At 42.5% G+C, this 20,869-nt stretch overlaps 1 protein-coding gene across 12 annotated transcripts in view; it reads left to right on the top strand.

The window, feature by feature from the left end:
* LOC8033381 (echinoderm microtubule-associated protein-like 2) overlaps nt 1-20,869 on the top strand; it is a 120,909-nt gene that overhangs the window by 71,564 nt on the left and 28,476 nt on the right. For 8 of the 12 annotated variants that reach the window (XM_042288658.1, XM_042288650.1, XM_042288651.1 and 5 more), the window contains exons 3-9: nt 5,090-5,339; nt 6,816-7,001; nt 11,621-11,689; nt 13,537-13,562; nt 14,161-14,290; nt 16,573-16,722; nt 17,432-17,504. In XM_042288658.1, the coding sequence (XP_042144592.1) occupies nt 5,090-5,339; nt 6,816-7,001; nt 11,621-11,689; nt 13,537-13,562; nt 14,161-14,290; nt 16,573-16,722; nt 17,432-17,504 (884 nt within the window). The remainder of the gene's footprint in view (nt 1-5,089; nt 5,340-6,815; nt 7,002-11,620; nt 11,690-13,536; nt 13,563-14,160; nt 14,291-16,572; nt 16,723-17,431; nt 17,505-20,869) is intronic. The other 4 variants (XM_042288661.1, XM_042288660.1, XM_042288659.1 and 1 more) reach the window with 1 other exon arrangement.

Below are 20,869 nucleotides of genomic sequence, written 5' to 3'. Positions count from 1 at the left end.
TACGGCATGCTATTAAATTTGGCGAAGATCGGAATAGTTTCTGTGAAATCTGCAAAACGATGCCAAAACGATAATTCAAGTATACCCAGGCTTTTTATTGCCTTGACGTAACTGGCAGGCTAGGCTTGCAGGTCGAACGAGCAGTTTAGAAAACAAAGTTTCCGCGCATTTGTTTCGTGCTACTGCGCTGGCGCTGGAGCGAGCTTTCGAAGCAATCATTTGACTCGCTGAAACTTCTTGGAATCAGACACAACGAACGAAAAAGTTCCCCCAGTAGCTAAGTGGAAAGGTGTCCGCTTCACACGCAGCGAACTTAGGTTCAAACCACAGTGTAAACGTACTTTCTTTTTCTACCATTTTGCGATATTTACATATTTTTTTACAATTATCGCTGAAAAAAAACAACAAAAAAACTAACGAAGGTTGTGGACGAAACGTCGCTGGACTAAATGGTATGGGACTCCCTTTTTGACACCTGCGAACTCAATGTAATCACTTTCCACAAACTGCAAGGGGCATGTGAATCGGGTAGCGTCCGCTTTCCGAGGTGCCCGTAACGGTTCTGCAGTAATTGTGGCCAGCCATGGGTGATCCCGTTGATCTTTCGGAAACGCGTGCAAACTCTGCAGCACAATGCTATTTTCGAATGCACAAGCTATGAGGCAGCTCTTCACGCAACATCTTGGGGGCATTCTTTTCGGAGCCGATCACTGGCATTCGCTACTCATTTCCGGCTCTTTAATGTAAAAAAGCGGAACAAACATAACTGCAAAGCAATTGCACGGCTAACGGTTCCCGCAACGCATGTCATCTGCTGCACGCGGGAAAAAAAAAAAAAGAAAAAAAAGAAAAAAAAACGGAAAAAGGGGGGGGGGGGGGATAAAAAAAAGCGCATGGTTGGGTGTAGCTACGTGACTTCCTGCACTCTCTCCCCTATATTTCTCCGATCTCCGTGCGCAGGTTCGGTTTCGAGCAGGTTTTTTTTTTCTGTAGCAAAATATTCATTGGGTAGTCTTCTGAAACCATACTAAAATGCCTGGCAAAAAGTAAAAAAAAAAAAAAAAATTGGGGTGGTGTTACTGTCCCTTTAAATATACCAGGCGCACGTGTGCCATCACTCTTTGACTTTGTTTTTCTCCTAAGCATGAGACTGCAATATTTCTACTTTTCTAAGGGATTGCAGTGGGCTAGCCCAGTAAAGTGCGCTGCTTAGCGAGCACCGGTGCACTGCGGAGAAGCTACATCCGCGGAAGCGAGCTCGGCGGGTGTTGCTTCTCCGCAGTGCACTGGTGCTTGGTAGGAAGCACGCTTAACGGGGCTAACTAGCCGCGACCAATACTTAGAAAAATATGAATATGGCTATAAATCTCGAAGCGAATAGCGAATAACGTAATATTCGGAAGTACTATCCGAAAATTGGAATATTTGCACAATCCTGCTGTCAGACTCTATACTACTAGCAGGGGTGGAACGGCTGCGCCATTTGCGCCATTTTGCGCCAGACGCATATGTCTGCGCCATCCTGCGCCATGTTGCAGAAACTGCGCCACAGCCAATACCTCGCGCCATTATGCGCCAGATCGCAAAACGTGCGCCAAGAAACTTTTTATTTTGTCTTGGTTTCGGTTTTATTGACTCGATTGGCAACAATGAGCGCGTTCAGCCTGGTCGGCCTTGCAATCCTTTGTTCTGTTTATTCTCCCTGTGTATCCCGAGTCGGAAGCGCGCGAAAAAACTCGGATTCTAAGCGCCACGCCACCTGCGACTGGATTGTTATTCTTCAACCATAAGCGGTTAAGCAAGTCGGCTGAGGTGAGGTCGAGTCGTTAAGCGTCAGATTGCCTGAGGCTCTGCGGCCCGGGATCCGGACGTCAGCCAGTTGAAAACAAATGAGCAAGATATTCCTTTTAGTACTTCGTCGTTAGAAGTTGGAACCGCATTCTCGCAAGATAAATCGTGATTTGATTGAACTGAAACGCGGTCCGATCCGAAACCTTTCCGGCCAGCAGCTCTTTTGCGAGTGATAGATCTGCTCGGTGTACTTTAACCTTGCTCCTGCTTATCGTTTCAAATACGATAACTTCGTTAATCGTAGTCTGCTGCTTCGTAATCGAGTTGCACAATAGGATAAACGCAAAATTTGTTGCCCTGTTCCTCCGTGCAACTGCACGTCCATTGCTTGCGCACGTCACGGGGTTCGCACATATAATTACTATGTCAAACACGTGTGGGTTGTGCGATAAGCAGTGCTGGTGTGCATTTTGAGCAGCTGAAAGCCGCTCGGAAAATATCAAGGACGCTATCTTGAGAAACAGGGTACTGGCTTTTTGATTCTCATTAAGGCTCACAAAGTTTCAAGTTTTCGCATCTGTTACACTGTTATTCCATCTACCTAGGTCCCTAACCATTCATGTTCATCTGTTCTGCTAAGTACGATTGAAATTGCTCCCATGCTTGTCTAAGACGCAAGCTGAAGTGCAATGAAAACTGATCTGAGCTGCTCCTAGCCTGCTCCAGAACGTAGTTTTAGCTGCTCCCAACCTGCTCCAAAACAGCTGTTTCAGCTGCTCCCGTGGCTGCTCCCAGGTACATTTCATGAGTTCCACCCCTGTACTAGCCACGAGTGTCACTCATGCTGTCCATTACGAACCAGAAAGCTTGAACATGAGTCTGGCTCGTGTTTCAGTTTCAGAGCTTGTTTTGAGTGTTGTCTGGCAGATGGCAGCACTATCACTATTTTGCTCTCCCCCCCCCCCCCCCCCCCCCCTCCTCCTCTTCTGGGTATTTTGTCATCTGCTTCAAGTTTGAACTGAGATTGGGCTCTCTTGTGCCAAGAAACATTGGGCACCAGCAAGCACGGGGAAAGGCAACTTTATCTCAATGCAGAGATCCACTTTAGCTTATGAAGAAAATACAAAGTTCTTAATTGGAAGTGATGAGTGCTTTTTCATATCCAATGACAAGTGATACCCTGTGTCAGCGGCTTGGAAACTTAATTTGAACTCGGTAGTTTGTACAAAAATAAAGAAAACATTCACATGATCCTTAGGTATTGTTTGTTGCCTTCTACCTTCCTCAATGTTTCCAACAGTACCACTGGGTGAGGAGTCTCTGGACACATCGGATAGCCAAGAATTCTTAACAGGAGGCACAAACAACATCCTGAGGCCAAGTGAATGTTTAAATTTTCGTGTTAGATTTTATGGGGTTTTTGTTTTTTATTATTGGAAGATAGTTTTCTGGGTGTGTTTTGTGAAAAGGAAGAAAATTAGTATGCAATCAGATAAAGATAACTAGAGACAGAAGCACTTTATGTCATCTTTTTACTAGCTTTGCAAGTTGTTAAAAATCACAATGACGACAAATAGAACACTGTTTGGTGCCTTTCATGTTTTGTGTCATCTATTGTCTCGTCGTCGTGGCACTGATTTTTAAGCACTTTCGTGGACTTTGGTGTTGAGGATGGGGAGATTTAGAGGAACGTACTTGTAGATAATTAAGCTTTGAAAAAACGGCACAGTTCGGTTATATGTGTTGAAATTCAGGGAGTCTAGGTAATAGTCATGTATGACACTATGTAGTTCCCTGTGCTATTTATGCTACCTGCTAGTTGCTTCTGGCTCTGGTTGCATTGTTACTGCCTTTTCTGACGCTCACTACTCAATTGCCCACATGCTGCCGTGGTGGATATAGACGGTAAGTTGTCTCCCATTTTTCGAGATTTGTGTTCTTTGAGGTGCCTATGAGTGCCCAAGCCTCAAGGTGAAACATTAGTGTGTATAGGCTGATTGAGCAGTGGTACACACTGTTTAACAGAATGTTCGCATTCTTTGCAACTTTTTCTTCACTTTTTTAATGATTTACTTTTAGCATCTGAGCAGTCACATGTGGCTGAAACATATGTGAAATTATCACTTTAGGAATGAACAATGCTGAGACAGGTGGAAACACTGTTGTAGAAGGCAAGTGCTCACGTAACAAAAAGTTGTCTGTTAGGAAAACTTACGGGTGTCACCATGAACTTTCTGTGAGACTTTTTGCCGAGTAATAGGGTGGGGGGACACAGGTTAACTCCTTACTGGAACTTCCAGCTAAGTTTGGATAGTATTTAACAGCTAATTGTTACCACCCAATTGTAGTACTGGGTGCTTGGGAGAAAAGAGAACCATGTTTTCTTTATCACAAAAGTTTACTATGCTTCACCGAATGCTCACTCTTTGCCCAAGTGTAGCGCTAGTGGTTGGGACCAAATGCTAAAATTTTACAACTTACCGTTGTCCAATTAAAAATTTACAAGCAATTTTTGAAGACGTTCAGTTGGGGAATGAGGCTTGTTTCCGGTAGCAGATGCTATTCATCTCTGTGTTGGCAAACTTTGTTAGCCTCCTTTTCCTCGTCAATAAAATTTTAAGAAAATGCTCGTAATTTTTTAATTCAATAACGGTAAGTGCAGAACTCTGGCATGTGGTGCCACGCACTTGCGGCACATTGGGGCGGCGACTGGGTGGTCGAAAATGGAGTTGATTTTTGCGGTGAGGGAAACGGAGTTTACTTCTCTCTCCAATGTCCAGCATGATCGCTCTTTTATATAGTATTCATTACTAGCTTATTAGCCAAAAAGTTAAATTGACACCTTCTTTTTACGTCGTTCATAGTTGTGGCAAAACCTTGATGCCCACTTTAATTTGGTTATTTTGAATCTTAATTGGAACAGCTGTTTTCCCCCAAAAAATGTGAGTCAATAAAGTTGAAGTGTATATCGCCGGTGCTCACTTTGTAAATGTTAGGTCTTTGTATGCTTCAAATTGAGCTGGAATCACGTTACGATTTTCTTTCATTGTATTCATTTGTTTCTTACGAGTGAATTTCTGTAAATATTTTTTTTACTGTATGGTACAAGCAGTAACCTTGCTGCATTTGTCTAAGTATACTTTTGTCTAAATCGATAACTTCGATGCAATAACGTATCTTATCCCATTCCATAACGGCTTTCGAGCGAGGGCCAATGCCATTAACAGATAAATAAAAAAAAAAAAAGAAGTTTCTCCTCAACAGCCGGCTCAGCGTTCCGCTCTCTCGTTCCTTGCAGCCCCAGTGATCACCAACTCCAACAGCCACGGCACGACACCGACCAAGGCGGGCCTGCCATCGCTGCCTCAGCACCCGCAGCCACAGCAGCGCCACTCGCTGCACCGGCAGACGAGCAACAGCTCGTCGTCCTCGCACGTGGACGGGGTGCCGCCCCACAACGGCCACCACCACCAGCCCCCGTCGCCACATTCGGCGCCCTCTCGCAGGCTCAGCTACTTCCCCACTGCCTCCACGACCTCCCTCCACAGGTCGGTTGGCGCCGAGGGGTTTGGCAATTCTCGTAGGGGAAGTGGCTCATCCTCTCCGGTGGTGTACGAAACCGCAAAATAAGCACCCAATATCATCTTTCCCTTGGGCGCTCTTTGAACTCCGAAGGGGAGCTCCGGTGGACTTTTTTTTTTAGATAACTACTTTGGTTTACTCTCCCCAGCGTGCCGTTTATTATCGCTGTATTCAAAATGGCCATCGAGAAAACGGCAGACGATGGTGATGCCACAAAATATCGTTGAAATTTTTCAATGCTCTTGCGAGTCGACAGGACTGTGTAAAAAAAAACTTAGTATGTTCCGCACTGTTATTTTTGTTTTGCTGGCCCGAGTTTTCCCAGCTTTCCTTTCACACAATCAAACTTTTTGTGACTTGCCGGGAACCAGCTGTACTCCCACCATATCGCGACATTTGACATTGCAATTTCAGTGTTGCTGCTAGACTTTCTCGGACCGAACATTAAAATTTAAAAACTTTGCAAAAAAAAAAAAATTAGTATTGTGATTTGTATTTTGGTTTACTACAGTTAAGATGTGTTTACTAATGTGTCGAACCAATGTTGAGACAAATCGGCGACTAGTATCAAAATTTCGCCGGAGCTCCCCTTTAAAGAACCCTTAAAAAGAAAAAAAAAAATGTTTTTTTTTTTAAACAATTTAGTTGGGACGCGCGTGTCAAAAATTAAATTTTACGTGCAAAAAAAAAAAAAAAAAAAATTTAGGGTAATATTGACGGCGAGAGATTTATTTGAAATTCTGCGCTCAATGTTCATGACATCACTGGTCATTCCGGAATGACCATCTCAATCATGAAGGCCAGGCCGATCCACCTCTCCTCCACGCGTCCGAAGTGCCGAAAGAGAAAACAAGTGTAAAGGAGGTGGCTGCCAACTAAATCGCGTCTCACGCCTTCAATATTGCTCTAAAAAATTTTTTTTCGCGTAAAATTAATTTTTTGACACGCGTGTCTCAACCAGGCTGTTAAAAATAAAACATTTCTCTTTTTTTTAGGGGCCCTTTAAGCAACTCCTCATCCTGCAAAGCTGCAAAAGCTAACCTCGACAGAATCTTATCGCTCAAAATGCTCGTAAACCTTTCGTTAGCGTGAATGGCCGTATCGCTGGTACATTTGCTCGTAATAGCCTCGGTGGGCGCTCGTACGCAGGCACTGAAAGATTTACCGGACACTTTTTCTTTCTTAGTCTCGTACCACCAACACCGATACCACTCATGGGCCGTGGCATAAATTGTAACGACAAACTTCATACTCTTAACAACATTTCGCAGAAGCCCTATCGGAGTTTGATCGGAGTTTCCTCCGAGTTTCGTCTACGTCTCGTTGAAGCTTGGTAGGCATTTTAATCTGGTGTTTCCTTAAACCCGTCGCTTCTAATATAAGTGTTTTCCACGTTTGTACGAGCGAAACTGATCTCCATTGTTACTTGCGTTGCTCCGCAGCGAGGGTGGCCAGAGCTCCACGTCTGCGTCTCCCGTGCCGTCTCCGGCGCCTTCGTCCTACCGCAGTTCGCCGTCCCCGCGACAGACGCCGTCGCCCAACCGCCACATCTCGGCTTCTACGTCCAACTTGGCCGCCATGAAACGGTGGTCAAGCTGCAGTAGCCAAGATTTCACCGCAGCTAACAGGTGAGCGCCCCCCGCCGGGCGGAGGCGTTGGACCGAGCCAGAGCTTGCATGCCATTGCCGCAGGTCGAAGACGGAGCCAATGAAACGAGCTCTGCCTAGAGTATTGCCACACTCTTACCCAATTTTTCTGTTGCTGCTTCCAGTTTCGGGCTTTGTGCAGAGTGGATCATTGCGCTTAGAAGATGTGTCTTCTCAAACTTCATATACAGTGTGTCCTAAAACAAAATAGTGTTTTTTTTTTCGCCGCGCAAAGAAGCTACACATTGCCGAGTGCTAATTCTCCATTGAAATGTAGCCACCAGCGGTCCAAACCAGAGGTTAAAGTTTCAGGAGCGTCTGTCATCTCGTTCAAAAGTTACGAGCCATTTTATGAAAATTTTAGTGGGAAAATGGGGTTCGTTTTTGCCCGTTTTCGGCTGCTTGTGCCATTCAGCTTTGCTTGTTTGAGAGATCCGTCGGTTTTCATTTTTCCATTGAAAATTTTCCGAAAATATCTTCCAACTTTTGAATGAAGATAACGGCTGGTAGTTCTGAAACTTTGGCATCTGGATTGGGTTGCTAGTGCCGCCTTTGGGCGGAGAACGAGCGTTCGGCGACGCATGCGTTTATTTTTGCAGTGAAAAAACCTTCTATGGCGTCAGGCATCAGAGCCGTATACCATATGTAGAGAATTTGGCCATTCGTTGGGAAGTATAGGAGACAAATGAGGAGGCGCCATTGGCCGAAAGCGGGCTGGGCGTGTTCCAGGGCGTCTTCAGAAATTCGAATGTGACCAACCAGAAGCCGGAAATAATACCCTGGCGGTGGTCGCGAGAAACAAACCTGATAACTGCATTGGTGTAACTCTCGGTGACTGAAAATATGGTACACGTGATGTTTCAATCACGCTCATCCAAAACGATGGTGGAAGAGGGCGACTAGTGGAACGACTGACATATCCGTACGCCAAGCGCCGAGGGCCAAGAATCTGCCGTCCGAGCGGTCACACTCTGCCCGAGCAAAACAGAGTTGAGCGGCGCATTCGTTTCTTACATCTTTCTGCATGATCATGATCAAAACAACACGTGCACCCTATTTTCAACCACAAAGAGTTACTCCACTTCACTCTTACGCGCTTATTAAAACCATATACGAACATAGACCTTTGATCAGAACTGTTTCTCGCTACCACCGCTAGGAGATTCTTTTCGGCTTCTGGTTGGTCAAGAGAGCATGCCAAGCCCTCTTTCCGAGTCTGCCGCACGCCCTGGCTCTGCCCGCGCCTCCCATTGACCAAACTTTACATATACGGCTTTGATTAGCATCCATCCCTCCATCCATCCATCCGATGACCGAAGTGTTGCTACTTTGAAGCACAGCTCGTTTAGTGACTCTAGTCAGAGATCTTGCACGAGGTACACTGCGCGGCAACATTAGCACAAACTCGACGTGACGGCTTTTCTGCATTTTACTAGGACAGAGTATTGAAGGGCACTGAACTTTACCGCTTAGGTTACTGCCCCGAGTAAAGACTTACAGCTATTCAAATACAAAAAAGAAAGAAATCTAACTATTGTTTATTCGTGCTAACAGTGTCGCGCTGTGAACAGCACCTACATTCCTGCTTGTCACACGGTCTCTTTTAGGCTACAGTCTTGTGAGAATATATGTGCTTGGTCACTATATTTTTTGTTTAAATTTATAGACGCCGAGTTTGACTAGTGCCCCAGGAAACTTTTGGACCAACCCTAATCTTTAAAAACAATAATGAAGTTGTGTTTTTTTTTACAATCCACAATTTGTTTTTCTTTTATACTCCGGGAAAGTGCATATGGTTCGGAGTCGCATACCCAACTGTTTTGACAAAAGAAATTTAAGATCTGGTGACTTTTTTTGGTTGATCCCCAAAATGACAAGATTGGTTGTTTGGCACCCTCTACTGTTTGTAGAATATGCAGGCATACTCATTATCACGGCTTTTGACAAAGTACCTAGAAGAGGTCGAACAGAATTATTTGACATAAAAACTGCATTTTCTTGAAACTGCATTAAACGGGGAGAAAAATGGACTTAGATTTGTGTGTGCCCCCCAAATTAGTGAGAATTTTATCTAAATCAGATCAGAGTTAAGACAAAAATTTTCTAAGAGTAGAGTCTTCTCTTATGTTTTAAGGATGTTAAATCATCTGCCAGTTTTTCTTGGTCCCTGCTTTAAAAACCTTAATTTGAAAACCGCTCGGACAATCAGTTGTTTTCTTGGCGATGTGTTATTTTTGGGTGATTGTAATCATTTACATTTTGCTGCCGCTTTCTTTACTGGCATTTACAGAATTTTATGTGATCCTCTCTTCTGTAAGCAAAAGTAGCACTTGTAGGTTTCCACCGAGGCTATGCTATATCTTCCTTTGTAGTTCAATGCTGAGTGAGTTTACAAATTTTTCACAAGGTTTTGATGAAAATCCTTGTGTGCTTTATACCCGCAGAAAAAAATACTTTGGTATTATATCTGAAAACTCTTTTATTGCAATGCATTCATTAACCTCACTGTTCTGTTTTGCACAGCTCATTGCTCTAACAGCAAACCTGCATCATTACAAGCCTTTGCATCTAAGCAATTGCTGTGAACTCCTTTGAATAAAACAGTTGCTCTGTTATCAGTTGTTGGCACCTGGTTTAACGCCTGTTTTGGTCCTATGAGCAAAGAGCGAAGATTTTAAATATTGTAACGTAGGCTGGCCTTTAAGCTTGATCACGCTTTCATGTCGCCCTCGCAATCACACATGGCTGAATTTTCGCTTCAGTTTGCAGCAAAACTTGGTTTGAGCAAGCACACAAGTTCACATTATCTATTTCCTGCTTGCTCTCTGCTAACACTGCCATCTTTGCACGTTGGGTGGTAGCCTGCACTGTCTGAATGCATCTTATCTGCGTACAAGGTGCATGCAGCTGTCGTAATCGGCTTTAACACTTTTGAGAGCCAAATGGGCTTCCCATTTCTTGGTTACAGTTTTTACACGGTAAATTGAAGCTGCAAGCATTTATGTGTGTAGATAGCATTAACTTGTCTATGTCTCACTTGACTACTTTGTCTGTTTCGAGAGGTCCACGAAATTTGTCACTATGAAACATAGTACTTCTTTTGTGTGTTGAAACTAGTCTCAATGGTGAGACATGGACCAGGGCTACACTAACATGCTCCAATATTGCCACATTTTAACATTTTTTAAAAAAATAGGTTTGCCTCTTTTTTTAGATTTTAATGTATCTGTTCTTTTTATCACATTTTATTTTAGAAGTTCTGTTAATTTTAAGAATTTGTGTTGGAATAAATGTCTACTGATATTTTTTTTGTGTCAATGTGGCAAGGCAGTCCCACTTCATACAACCTTTAAATACTGGATTCCTGCTTTTGGTGTTGTGTATCATGGATTGTTTATATTTCCTTGATCTATATTAAAAAAAAATTATATAGTATAATTTGCGTCTCAAAAACCAGCAAAAGGTATACTGCACATAGAATTTATAGTGTGAAATGGGACTGTCAGATTATTGGCCCTATTTGTAAATGACATGTCTCAGTGCATTGATCACCATTCAATTTACGAATAAGGCCAATTGTTTTCACTCCGCTTTAACCTTATGATTTTTAACCGCTTAAAATTGGGACGTTGGCATTGCACCGAAGGTTTGTTTGGTGATCGATGAAAATCCAATTTAAATGTTTTTGTCGTTTGCTTTTATTAGTTCGTTGAAGTAAATGAAGCTAGGAATTAAAAACACGAGTATGCTATCTTGTCATAGGCTAGCGTCACGTTTATACAGTTGAACCTCGATTTAGTGAAGTCACCGGGACCCCCTAATTATTTTGTTAAATCGGGAACTTCGTAAAGTCAAGAAAGACATTCTTCGGGATAGGCTGCGCGGGGAATCCGAATTTGTTCGTTAAATCGGGAAACTCTTAAAATCGGGTTTCGTTAAACTGAGGTTCAACTGTAACTTCTTTTTTTATAAAAACGGCAAAAGTCTACTCAGATTTACAAGTGACATATAGTTTAGGTTTCAGCTTAAGTACAATTTTCCCGCAGGCAAGACATTTTGAGACTGAGTTATATGTAGCAGCTGCTCTCCCAATGCCCCCCTCTGCGTGCGTGTTCAGTAACTGCCGCCTAAAAGCAGTTGAGTGGAATCTCGTTGATTCAAACTCTCTTAATTCGAACTCGCAGATAATTCAAACTAGCACGCATGTCCCGTAGTTAGTGTTCATAGGAAGGAAACTCCCGGTAATTCAAACTTCGCATTATGCAAACAGAGGTCTGGTGCCCATTGGGTTCAAATTAACGAGATTCCACTGTACTCATACCTGATATTAATAATCTAGTAATATCGGTATTAGCAGTTTGCTCTCTGTTGTGCTGTTCCGCTCGCCAAACAAAAGCGGTGCAACACGCCAAGTCAGCATGACGGTTCCCACTTCTTCGGGGTACTGTAGCCCGACGCTGCATTCTCACTCCGTTTCTCGCCGAGTTTGCGACCGGCGCATCTTGCATGGCAGACGAGACGCCGACGAGTTGATTGGCGTGCATTTTGTGTGTCTTTGCGTTACTTTTTTTGCCCATTCTCTGCCTTTCCTCCCTTTGTAGACGCATTGTAAGTGGGTCCTTGTATAATCTGCCCATGCGATCGGCCTCCGGAACACTCTTGAGACACGGGTAAACCAACAACGGCATGCCCTGGGAAAACGAGGAGACGGTCCCTCTCTGCGCCCCGTGCTGGCGACGCCGCCACTCCCGTCGGCTCCAATTCGCTCACCCTTTTTGGGCTGAGTATTTTCAAAAAGTGAGACGCGTGGAATGGGAAGACGTTCGAGGTGTCCGGCAATTGTTAGGCTAAGGAAGAGTTCTGTTTCGGCAAAACTTGAGCCATACTTTGGAGCCGTGCCATATGTCAGGAGGGAATCGGCACTGATACCCAAATCACAATTGGTGCTAATCTTAGTATGTGTATGTGGCATATATAATTTGGACTGCACTGTGGGTATATAACATGCTGTTTTTCGGGAAATTTTAGGTAAAACATTTTTGTTTGGTTTTACGTCGTAGCTAACATTGCGGGTCTATCGTGACAGACATTGAAATTCATGTTGGAATTTGCCATATAGAAGCTCAATCAGAAATTGTATTTCATTTGTGTTGACCTTGCATCAAGATCACGTCAAACCTTGTGTTGAACTTTATAGTGAAGCTGACATGAAAGGTCACATTGGAACGCAAGATTTGTCATTACCGTAATATCCTGGGAGATAGCCCACTTAAAATCAGGAGCAAATTGGGCGAAAATATGGAGTGGGCTAGGCTTTCGGTGTACAGCCGAGAAAAGTTGAAAAAATGCTGGTTTTAGGCCATGCATTCCTTCCAAGCTTGTTATTGTGCTGAGGGGCAACGAAACAAAGATGGCTGTACTTTTCAGTCAGCAATGTCTGCTTTTATCCCGTCATAGCTAACTAGCCACATTACGCCGAAGCCATCGTTGATCCGAACACTACTAGTATTACTAAGAGTGGGCTATCTTTTTGTGTTTAAAAGAAGTCTAGCAAATCAAGCCAAACAAAGGGGTGGACTATATTTTTGGGGTGGGGCATCTCTCGGGATTTTACGGTATATATCTAAATGACTCCTCATAGGAAAGGCCAGCAGTCATTAGATAGGTAAATAATGTATTAAATTATGTGAGCATATTGTAATCATGTTGATTTTAAATTATGCGGTCACCAGCACGGAGTGCAGAGGGACCTTGCATGCATCCTCAGTGGTGGTGGTGGTTTTTGGGTGAATTTTCGTGGTCTTTGGAGTGTTTGTGGGTTTTTCTAGTTTCCTGGGGAATCCTTTGGGTCTTCCATTTCTTCTTGGAAGTGTCTAACCCTTTTCGTGAGGTTTAAGACTTGTCTCATAAAATGATTGACTGGTTGTAAGTTTTACCAGTTATCTGTTAGGCTTTCTGCCTGTGCAGTATGCTGTAGCGTAGATGTTAGTAGTGTTACTTTTAGCTTATCTTCTTATACATCGTATAGTGCTTTGTAATCTGTCAGTGGTGTAGAAAGTTTATTGTATAGTAAAATTTTATCTTCAATGTTTCTTTAGATGAGGAAAGGGAATCCTTGCTAAAAACCAGTTCGAGCAACATGTAAAGAAAAGTTCAGCAATGGGCATAGTAGTTGTGGCTGCCTTTGTTTAGCCTTGCATTTTGCCTGAGTAGCATGGTTTAGTTGATGCATGAGTTGCTTGCACGTACAACATTCATTCATCCTCATAATACCATGACTCTAGCTGATGGTTTAAATGGTACTACAGTACTGCAGTATTATGCTTCCAGTACTATATAATAGTTTATAACAGTGCTAGTTACTGGCAATCCCGATTTGGGTAATAGTAGTTCACCATACAACCAATTAGGACTGCATAGTGTCAGTGCCTTAGTACCATTACCATTGCTAAGGAACCTTGCGAGTCTCCTTGCAACGTCTAACAAGGAAGTGTGTGTGTTTGCTCTTCTTTTTCAGTACAAAGGATGCGCAGCTCAATTCAGGTAATTGCTTCTCTGCTCAATATTGTCAGATAATGATAGTATTCTAGTATAAGTTGGAGAAGAAAAAATTTAGGGCTCATTGTCGGTTTGGTTAGTTTCAGTTTGAGAATTTTTTGGTTGCCTTATGAATCTTTGAGGGCATACGTAGGAGTGCTTAAAGCACATTTTCAGCTAGAGAACATTCTTGTAGGATGAGCAAGCTTGTCCTAAATGCATTTGGATGAATACAGTTTTAAAGTAATAAATGGTAGGCTTTTTCTTTTTTTTTTTAGATATCACAAGATTTGGGACAGGGTTCCAACTTCCAAATTTTAAAATATATTTCTGGATATTTCGAGCAGGAAAAAGAATATAGTCAGAAAGTCTCGTTCAGTCAGATGCTCAAGGAAAAATAGGAATGTCGATTTTAACCTGGTCGATTGAGGTTTGAGATTTTATACATAATGGTTGGCCATTATTAATGGAATTCAATAGCCTCCATGCTATTGTAAGCAGCCATTTCTTCATTCGGGCATCTTTAGTGACTCAGGAAGCCCTGTGGTTTGTCGCAACTTGTATGAATTACAGCGAGTGTCTGTTTTGCTGTTCATCACCGCAGAGGAAGGGACAGTGCGAATGTTTCTGCGAGGTCGTCCCATTGTGATGCACATTCCAAGTGACCAGCTGCACGACTACAGCCTCACCAAGGTGAACAGCGCCCCACATCAGAGGCTCAAGCTGGAGTGGGTGTATCCTTCACCCGTCGGTGACTGCATGCCATGGGGTCACGAGGGGAGGCATCTTTTCTTCTTTTGCAGCAACTGGGGGTGTTGCCTATGAATTCTGATGGTATGCAGGGTGTTCGGTGCCGTCTTCGGCTGCCATGACATTGGGAAAGGGATACTTCCGGTTCTCTCATGTTCACCTAGTGTTTGGGCGGGTGTGCAACGACTTTTTCTTCCCTGGAGAGCGATTGCACGTGAGTTACGCCCCAGGAATGCCCAGTGTCGTGCTTTAAAGTTTCCGATGCGCACTGGCAGAAACAAAATGTCACGAGTGAAGTTCTTTCGATTATCTCGTGACGGGGGACGCCACCGACACCGCCGAGCCTAGGAAATCACAGGACGCATGGCATTGGCAGACGGTGCTAGCCTACTTCGACGTGCTGCCGACACATGGCATAATGCAACAAACGCAAGGATGCGGTGCATCGACCGACCTTCTGTGTGCAATGATAGGTGCCAACCGGGTCACTACGGCACATGTTATAAGTGCAAAGTGACATGGTGCTCTAAGAAAGGAACCGAATACCGAAGCAAGCAAGTCAAAACATTTAAAAATTGCGCATTAGACAGACTCGCATTGCGCCGAAGGAAGCATGATAAAAGCTTTCGGAAGATTTTCTGTTAAATCCAAGACCTGGTTGCTGGTTCCTGCGGGGAAACCTATCGCCGATGCCTTGCCATTCACGAAGTAGTTGAACGCGTTTAAGAACTTGTAGGTTTAAAGTCGTTTTCAGGTATACGGATGAGGCGGCTCGAGTAGGTAGTCGTGAAGATGCGCCCACGATAGCTTTGGCATATTTGTCATTTCTTTAAGCAGCAAGTGCTCCTTCTTTGCACTTAAGGGATCAGGAAAGCATGTCAATCCCGCATAAGTAAATTTCAGGAGGTACTGCTGTAAGTTTACGGTGGTGACACTTCTAAAGTATGCGCTGCTTACTGTGGGTCTTCAAAAACAAACAAAAACAGTAGCCTACCGGAAACAACAAACTCCCCCCGCAAGTTCGGCCATGGTTGCTTTTCTTTACCTCTGCGCACCCTGTATAGCAGAATCTTTCTAAATAGAAAGTTTTGGATAAGTGCCAGAACTTAGCGAATAGTATGTTTACTATGGCCAAGTCTTGCAAGAGGTTTTTTTGTTCTCTCTGGTAAGTAGAAGTTTTCATAAGGTATATTTCTGATAAGGAAATTTTCAATAAAGAAATTTATAGTGATGTGCTAATACTTGAATTTTGAATAGCTTCAAATAATAGGCTATTCGCACTTTTGTTTGCGCAGCGAGTTAGCCCCGTTGAGTGCGCTTCTCGCCGAGCATTTGTGCACTGCGGGGAAGCAATACCTGCAGAGCTCTCGGGCTTCGCGGGTGTCGCTTCCCCGCAGTGCACAGCTGCTTGGTGAGAAGCGCACTCAACAAGTCTAACCAGCCTCGATTATGCAGCTGCAATGTCTTCACAGCCTGCGTTCATCATTCGTGCTTCCTTTTGTTTGTTTTTATTCTTTTGTTTCTTCTTTGCATGCCACGGTTCATATAGTTATGTTAAAATTAATTGATCTTGGAAGCGGACAAGTGGAAGATTGGGAGAAACTTTCACAAGTTCAGCTTAATTTTTGCTTTAGCATGGTGTGCTGTAGTGAAAAGCTTGGAGAAACTGTTTGATAAAATATTTGGTCAAAACCACCCTTCGCTTCAAATTCGCTTCAAACTCAAAATCCACTTCTTGCACATTACTAGAAATATCAGATGAAGAAATCTTCTGATGAGGGGAACTTGTGACAAAGCAAAGTTCTGATAAGATTTATGCTTTTTCTTGGATCCTCAATATTCTATTTGAAGAGATTCTGCCATATCACAGACATTACCACTACACAAGCACGTCAAGACACATTGTAAAAAAAAATATAAAAAAAAAAAGCAAGATGGCAAGAACAGACATGTACAGTTTGTACGCATCTGTTTTCGTCCCTCTGCATTTTGTGCTTTCGTTGTAGCAGAGACAAGTCGTGGTTAGCTTGTGAGGCCGAATGAAGCATTTGGGAATGGTAGTATGGTGAAAATATCAGCATAGTAGCCTGCATTTTATTAACTTTTTTTTTTTGTAAAAAGGTTTTGGTATCAAGTGGTTGTGCCGGTATAAAGCCTCACACTTTGCTACGAGACGCAGGCGTCTGTCGTCACGACCAAGTTTTTTTTCTGTGGCGGTTTTCCCGAGCATGTCTGGCGCACGGTGCTTCCCTGACCTTGTAACCAGATACGGGTACCGGGGCAGGGACTGCCGGGCGAACCTGTTCTTGCTTCCGACGGGCGAGATGGTCTATTTCATCGCTGCCGTGGTGGTCCTCTACAACGTCGAGGACCAAATCCAGAGGCACTACCTGGGACACTCCGACGACATCAAGTGGTACCCGCCTCTCGCCCTCTCTTTTTTTTCCAACGTGTCAAAAGACGTAGGGCCAGATTTTTTTATTTTAATCATATTTTTGTAAAGGAGTAATGCTCTGGATACCCAAAATCACAAGGGATGCGCTGTAAACAATTTTATTTTTGCAGGTTCTTTACAGGGAGAATTTTTTCGCTTTTTCTTGTTGTATCAATCTGCCTACAACTCCTAAGATGTTGCAAATTAAAAAACAAAACAAAAAAAAACCTCCAAGGTACTAAGTTTTACGAGGTCACTTCCAACACATGCTTCTCTATCTTGTCCAAAATTTATTGCGGGGGCCTTTGAAGCTTTTGCTTAGGCATTGCCTCATTTTGTGAGACTTTTTTTTTAATCCCGTTTCTTTCTGTTATTCTTTGGCAAACCCAGAGTACATAAATAAAATTTGAATACGAGTAGGAAAGGGAAGAAGACGAAAAGAAAAACTGCATTGTGTGCATCATAGAACAATAAGCAACCCTTCCTCTTTAATTTTAGTACCTTTGTGTATGAATAACGTCTTTATACTCTGTGGCAGAGAAGTAGCAGCATCACCATTTTTATAAATTCGTAGGAAATACTAGTTTGGTGCTGCGATCATTGAACAATGTGACAAATGGAATGGATTCTATCGAGCATCATGAAGGAATTGTGTTTTGATGAGAAGCAAATATTTCGCCATCCCTTCCAGCCTTGCCGTTCATCCAAACAAATTGCTGATCGCAACCGGCCAAGTGGCAAGTATAGACAGACGAGATCGAAAGGTGGGTCTTCAATTTCGTTCCTATGGATTTTGGGAGACTTTATCTTCAACTTGGGGTTCTTGACACTAAAGTATTAATAACATGTACTGCTTGCACAATGAAAACTGCAATGCTAACTCCTGGTTTGTGATGATCCCTGAGAGTCAGCTGCATTAGATACATTTCTGTGGCTTCCTTGATCTTCTAAATCGGGGGTAGAACTCCTTCAAGGATAGGCCGCAATTGAGATGTGAGCAAGGTCTGAAAAGGCAAAGAAATATGATGGGAAAAATTATGCTACGAATTATTTTATCATTGTAATGGGCTGGTGTTAATGACTGGCCATTAGTGATGCAGGACATAAAATTGCCTAGCATTTTTTTAGCATGTGACCATGTCACACAACCTTGCATAACATTTACTTTGTTTGAGCTCGATGGGCTAATTACAGCAGTTTGTCAAGAGGTTATGTGTAGTATTTTTTATGGCATTCGGTAAGATTGGAATGTTCAGAAGCACCACATTCTTCTATTAAAATGGTTATTTCCACTGCTTTTCTTATTGCTAACTGCTACCCTTTACTTAGACATCTCTTTTTTTATAACTACAGTTCTGCCAAGCCATGCTAACTACTTCTGCTTCTTATTCTGAACTTGCTCTATGAATGTTTTTTTTTTTAGATTTATAACTTAACACTAATTAGAGTGATGTGTACATATTTTCTACTTATCCTGCTTTATTAATGCAGGTGAGCTATTTTTAACAGTTTCAACTGTTGTATTTCCTGCTCTTTTTAGTCTAATTTTACTAATGGCATTGCTTCGAATCTTTTGGTGCATTGACCCCTATGACTTAAAGGGTATTTCCTGCTTTTTGTGTTTGTTTTTGTACACTGCATGTAATTACCCTTTGCAAAGCAGTGATTTTATTGCTACTGGCTTTGCTCATGCACTAGCCCTTGTGATTTAGGAAAAAAAACCAAAAAACCCCCTTCAAGTTTGTATGTTTATTCCTACCCCATTTAGTAAAGTTTCATCATGTTGCACTTTCTAAAATCGTCAAGTTTGCGGTTAAGTTTGGTTGACGTGAGCTTCCTTCATGTTTCACACAAATTTCAGAATTTTAAAACTACCTGCGATCATAGCAGTATTACTATTACATTTAAATTTGTCGACTTTTGTAAGAATGACACCATCATTCTTCTATGCTTTCGGCTGTTGGGTTGCTACCTCTTGACGATGTTTCACAAGGCTTACAGAAAATTATTCCGGAGAAAGGTATTACTAAGTGGAAAACTTAGTAAGCACATGCTGATGATAGAAACTAGACTTCAAGGAGGTTAGTTGTTTATCTCCCTCAAAACTCTGGAGAAACAAATCTCAGATTTGGGGCCCAGCTCGTATTCCCAGTCTTAGTTTTATTCCAACAATTTAAGCAACAAGTCTTGCAAATTGGAGCACAATTTTAACAACTAGTAGTTTGGCTTTATGAAAAATTGTAAATTAGGACAAACAAAAGTTGTGTACAGGCTAATATACAAAAGAGCTGTACCAAAATTTGCATATATACAGAAATTAAAGAAAAACTAAAATAAATTTGTGCTTACAAAAGAAAAGCAAAAAAAAAAAACAAGTATGAAGATATCTTTAATTAGCACCAATTTATTGCAATACACAGGGGTCCCTGCTTATGGCAATTCATTCTTTGGGGTTCATATGAAGTGTTTTGTTTGGACCTTATAAATAGCAGGAGCAGAAGAAAATGGTGTTTGCATTAATCTGCTTAGGAGCATGTATACAGGGTGTGGTTTTTTAAGCTTTATAGATTTGTTTAAACAAATCCATGAAAGCTATACTTATCCGGTTTGTGCAGAGGAGTTATACGGCCCAGGGGGACATAATACAGGGGGGCTAATGGTTATGACCAGTCGGCTAATTAGAAATCATTTATTAACTTCTTAATTAGAAAAAATAGACATATGGCTCCAATTAGAAACTTGTTAAGCACCATCAAAAACCACTAAATCCACTCTTTTAGGAAGATTTAGGATAGGGGCAGAATTTTACGGCATTCTGAAAAAACGCTCGGTTTGGACGTGTTCCTAGGTTTCGGTTTCTTATCGGAGCACATCTTTGCGCCCACGGTCCTGCTCCCTGGTGGTCGCGGCAGGAAGTCACCCCCTCGCCTCCCTCGTAGAATGGAAGGAAGTTGGAATCGCGTGTGTTGCACATCTCAGCCACTGGGGAGCGGTACCGCAGGCGCAGAGATGCGCTCCGATAAGAAACTGAAACCTAGAAACGCGTCCAAATGGAGCAATTTTTTACGGAACGCCGTGAAATGCTAGCTTCACGTTATATATTTCTAAAAAGATTTGATTTAGTGCTTTTCATTGACGCTCAGCAAGTTTCTAACTGGAGCCATATGTCTATTTTTATATTTAAAAAGTTCATTAACAAATTTGACTTAATTAGCCGACTGATCATTACGATTAGCCCAATATATTATGTCCCCCTGGCCGTGTAACTCGCCTATACAAACTGCATAAGTGTGGCTTTCACAGCTTCTTTTAAACAAATCTGTTAAGCTTAAAAAAAAAAAAAAGAAAACCTCGTACAGTATGGATAGAGCGCACTGCCAACTCTTGTATACAATTGCAGTGCACTTATTTATGTTGCATTCCCTCACTTCTTAATATTTTAATAGGAATACATTTTTTTTCAGAGTTCTTGAATTTATAGAAGGTAGCACACGATGAAACACAATTCCTTGTGGTAGACAAGAAGCCAAAGCACACAAATTAGCCTAGCATAATTACAAAAATCATGTATGGTTAAATTATATATAATACATAGGTAGGTGCTTTCATGAACTAACATAAATTTTCATGAACCAGCATAGACCACAGTTTGTTCACCCCGAAGTTGACAATATGGTGGAAGTTGGATCAGTCATGCGTCCATTTTTCGCCATAAGATCATGTTCCCGCCCGTTGTTCGGTTGTTTGGTGCGCAAACAATTTGACTACTGTCTGACATTGCTAAGTGCACTACTAAGGAGGCGTGAAACTGTTTGTGGGTCACTTTAAATAAATAAATAAATCAATATCCACACATAGAGAGCCTGGCCAGGTGATAAAATGGAGGCTGTTGATTGGTCCCGTGAGCACGTAACTCCCTCCGTACTGTCAGCTTACAGCGGAATTCAGAAACCTCACTAAAGCTACACTCAAACTGAAGGGCCCCTCCACTTCCTCGAGGAAGGCGCGAGCCGGCGCTGGCCAATCGCGAGGACGGATCCGCCGTCGCGATTGGCCAGCGCCGGCCTTTGAGCCTTCCTCGAGGAAGTGGAGGGGCCCTTCAGTTTGAGTGTAGTTTGAGTGAGGTTTC

Source organism: Ixodes scapularis, unplaced genomic scaffold (assembly GCF_016920785.2).
Source record: "Ixodes scapularis isolate PalLabHiFi unplaced genomic scaffold, ASM1692078v2 PGA_scaffold10__122_contigs__length_95168666, whole genome shotgun sequence".
NCBI classification, from domain to species: domain Eukaryota; kingdom Metazoa; phylum Arthropoda; class Arachnida; order Ixodida; family Ixodidae; genus Ixodes; species Ixodes scapularis.
Note: the sequence above shows the minus strand (reverse complement) of the source record. Positions and strands in the feature narration are given on the sequence as shown.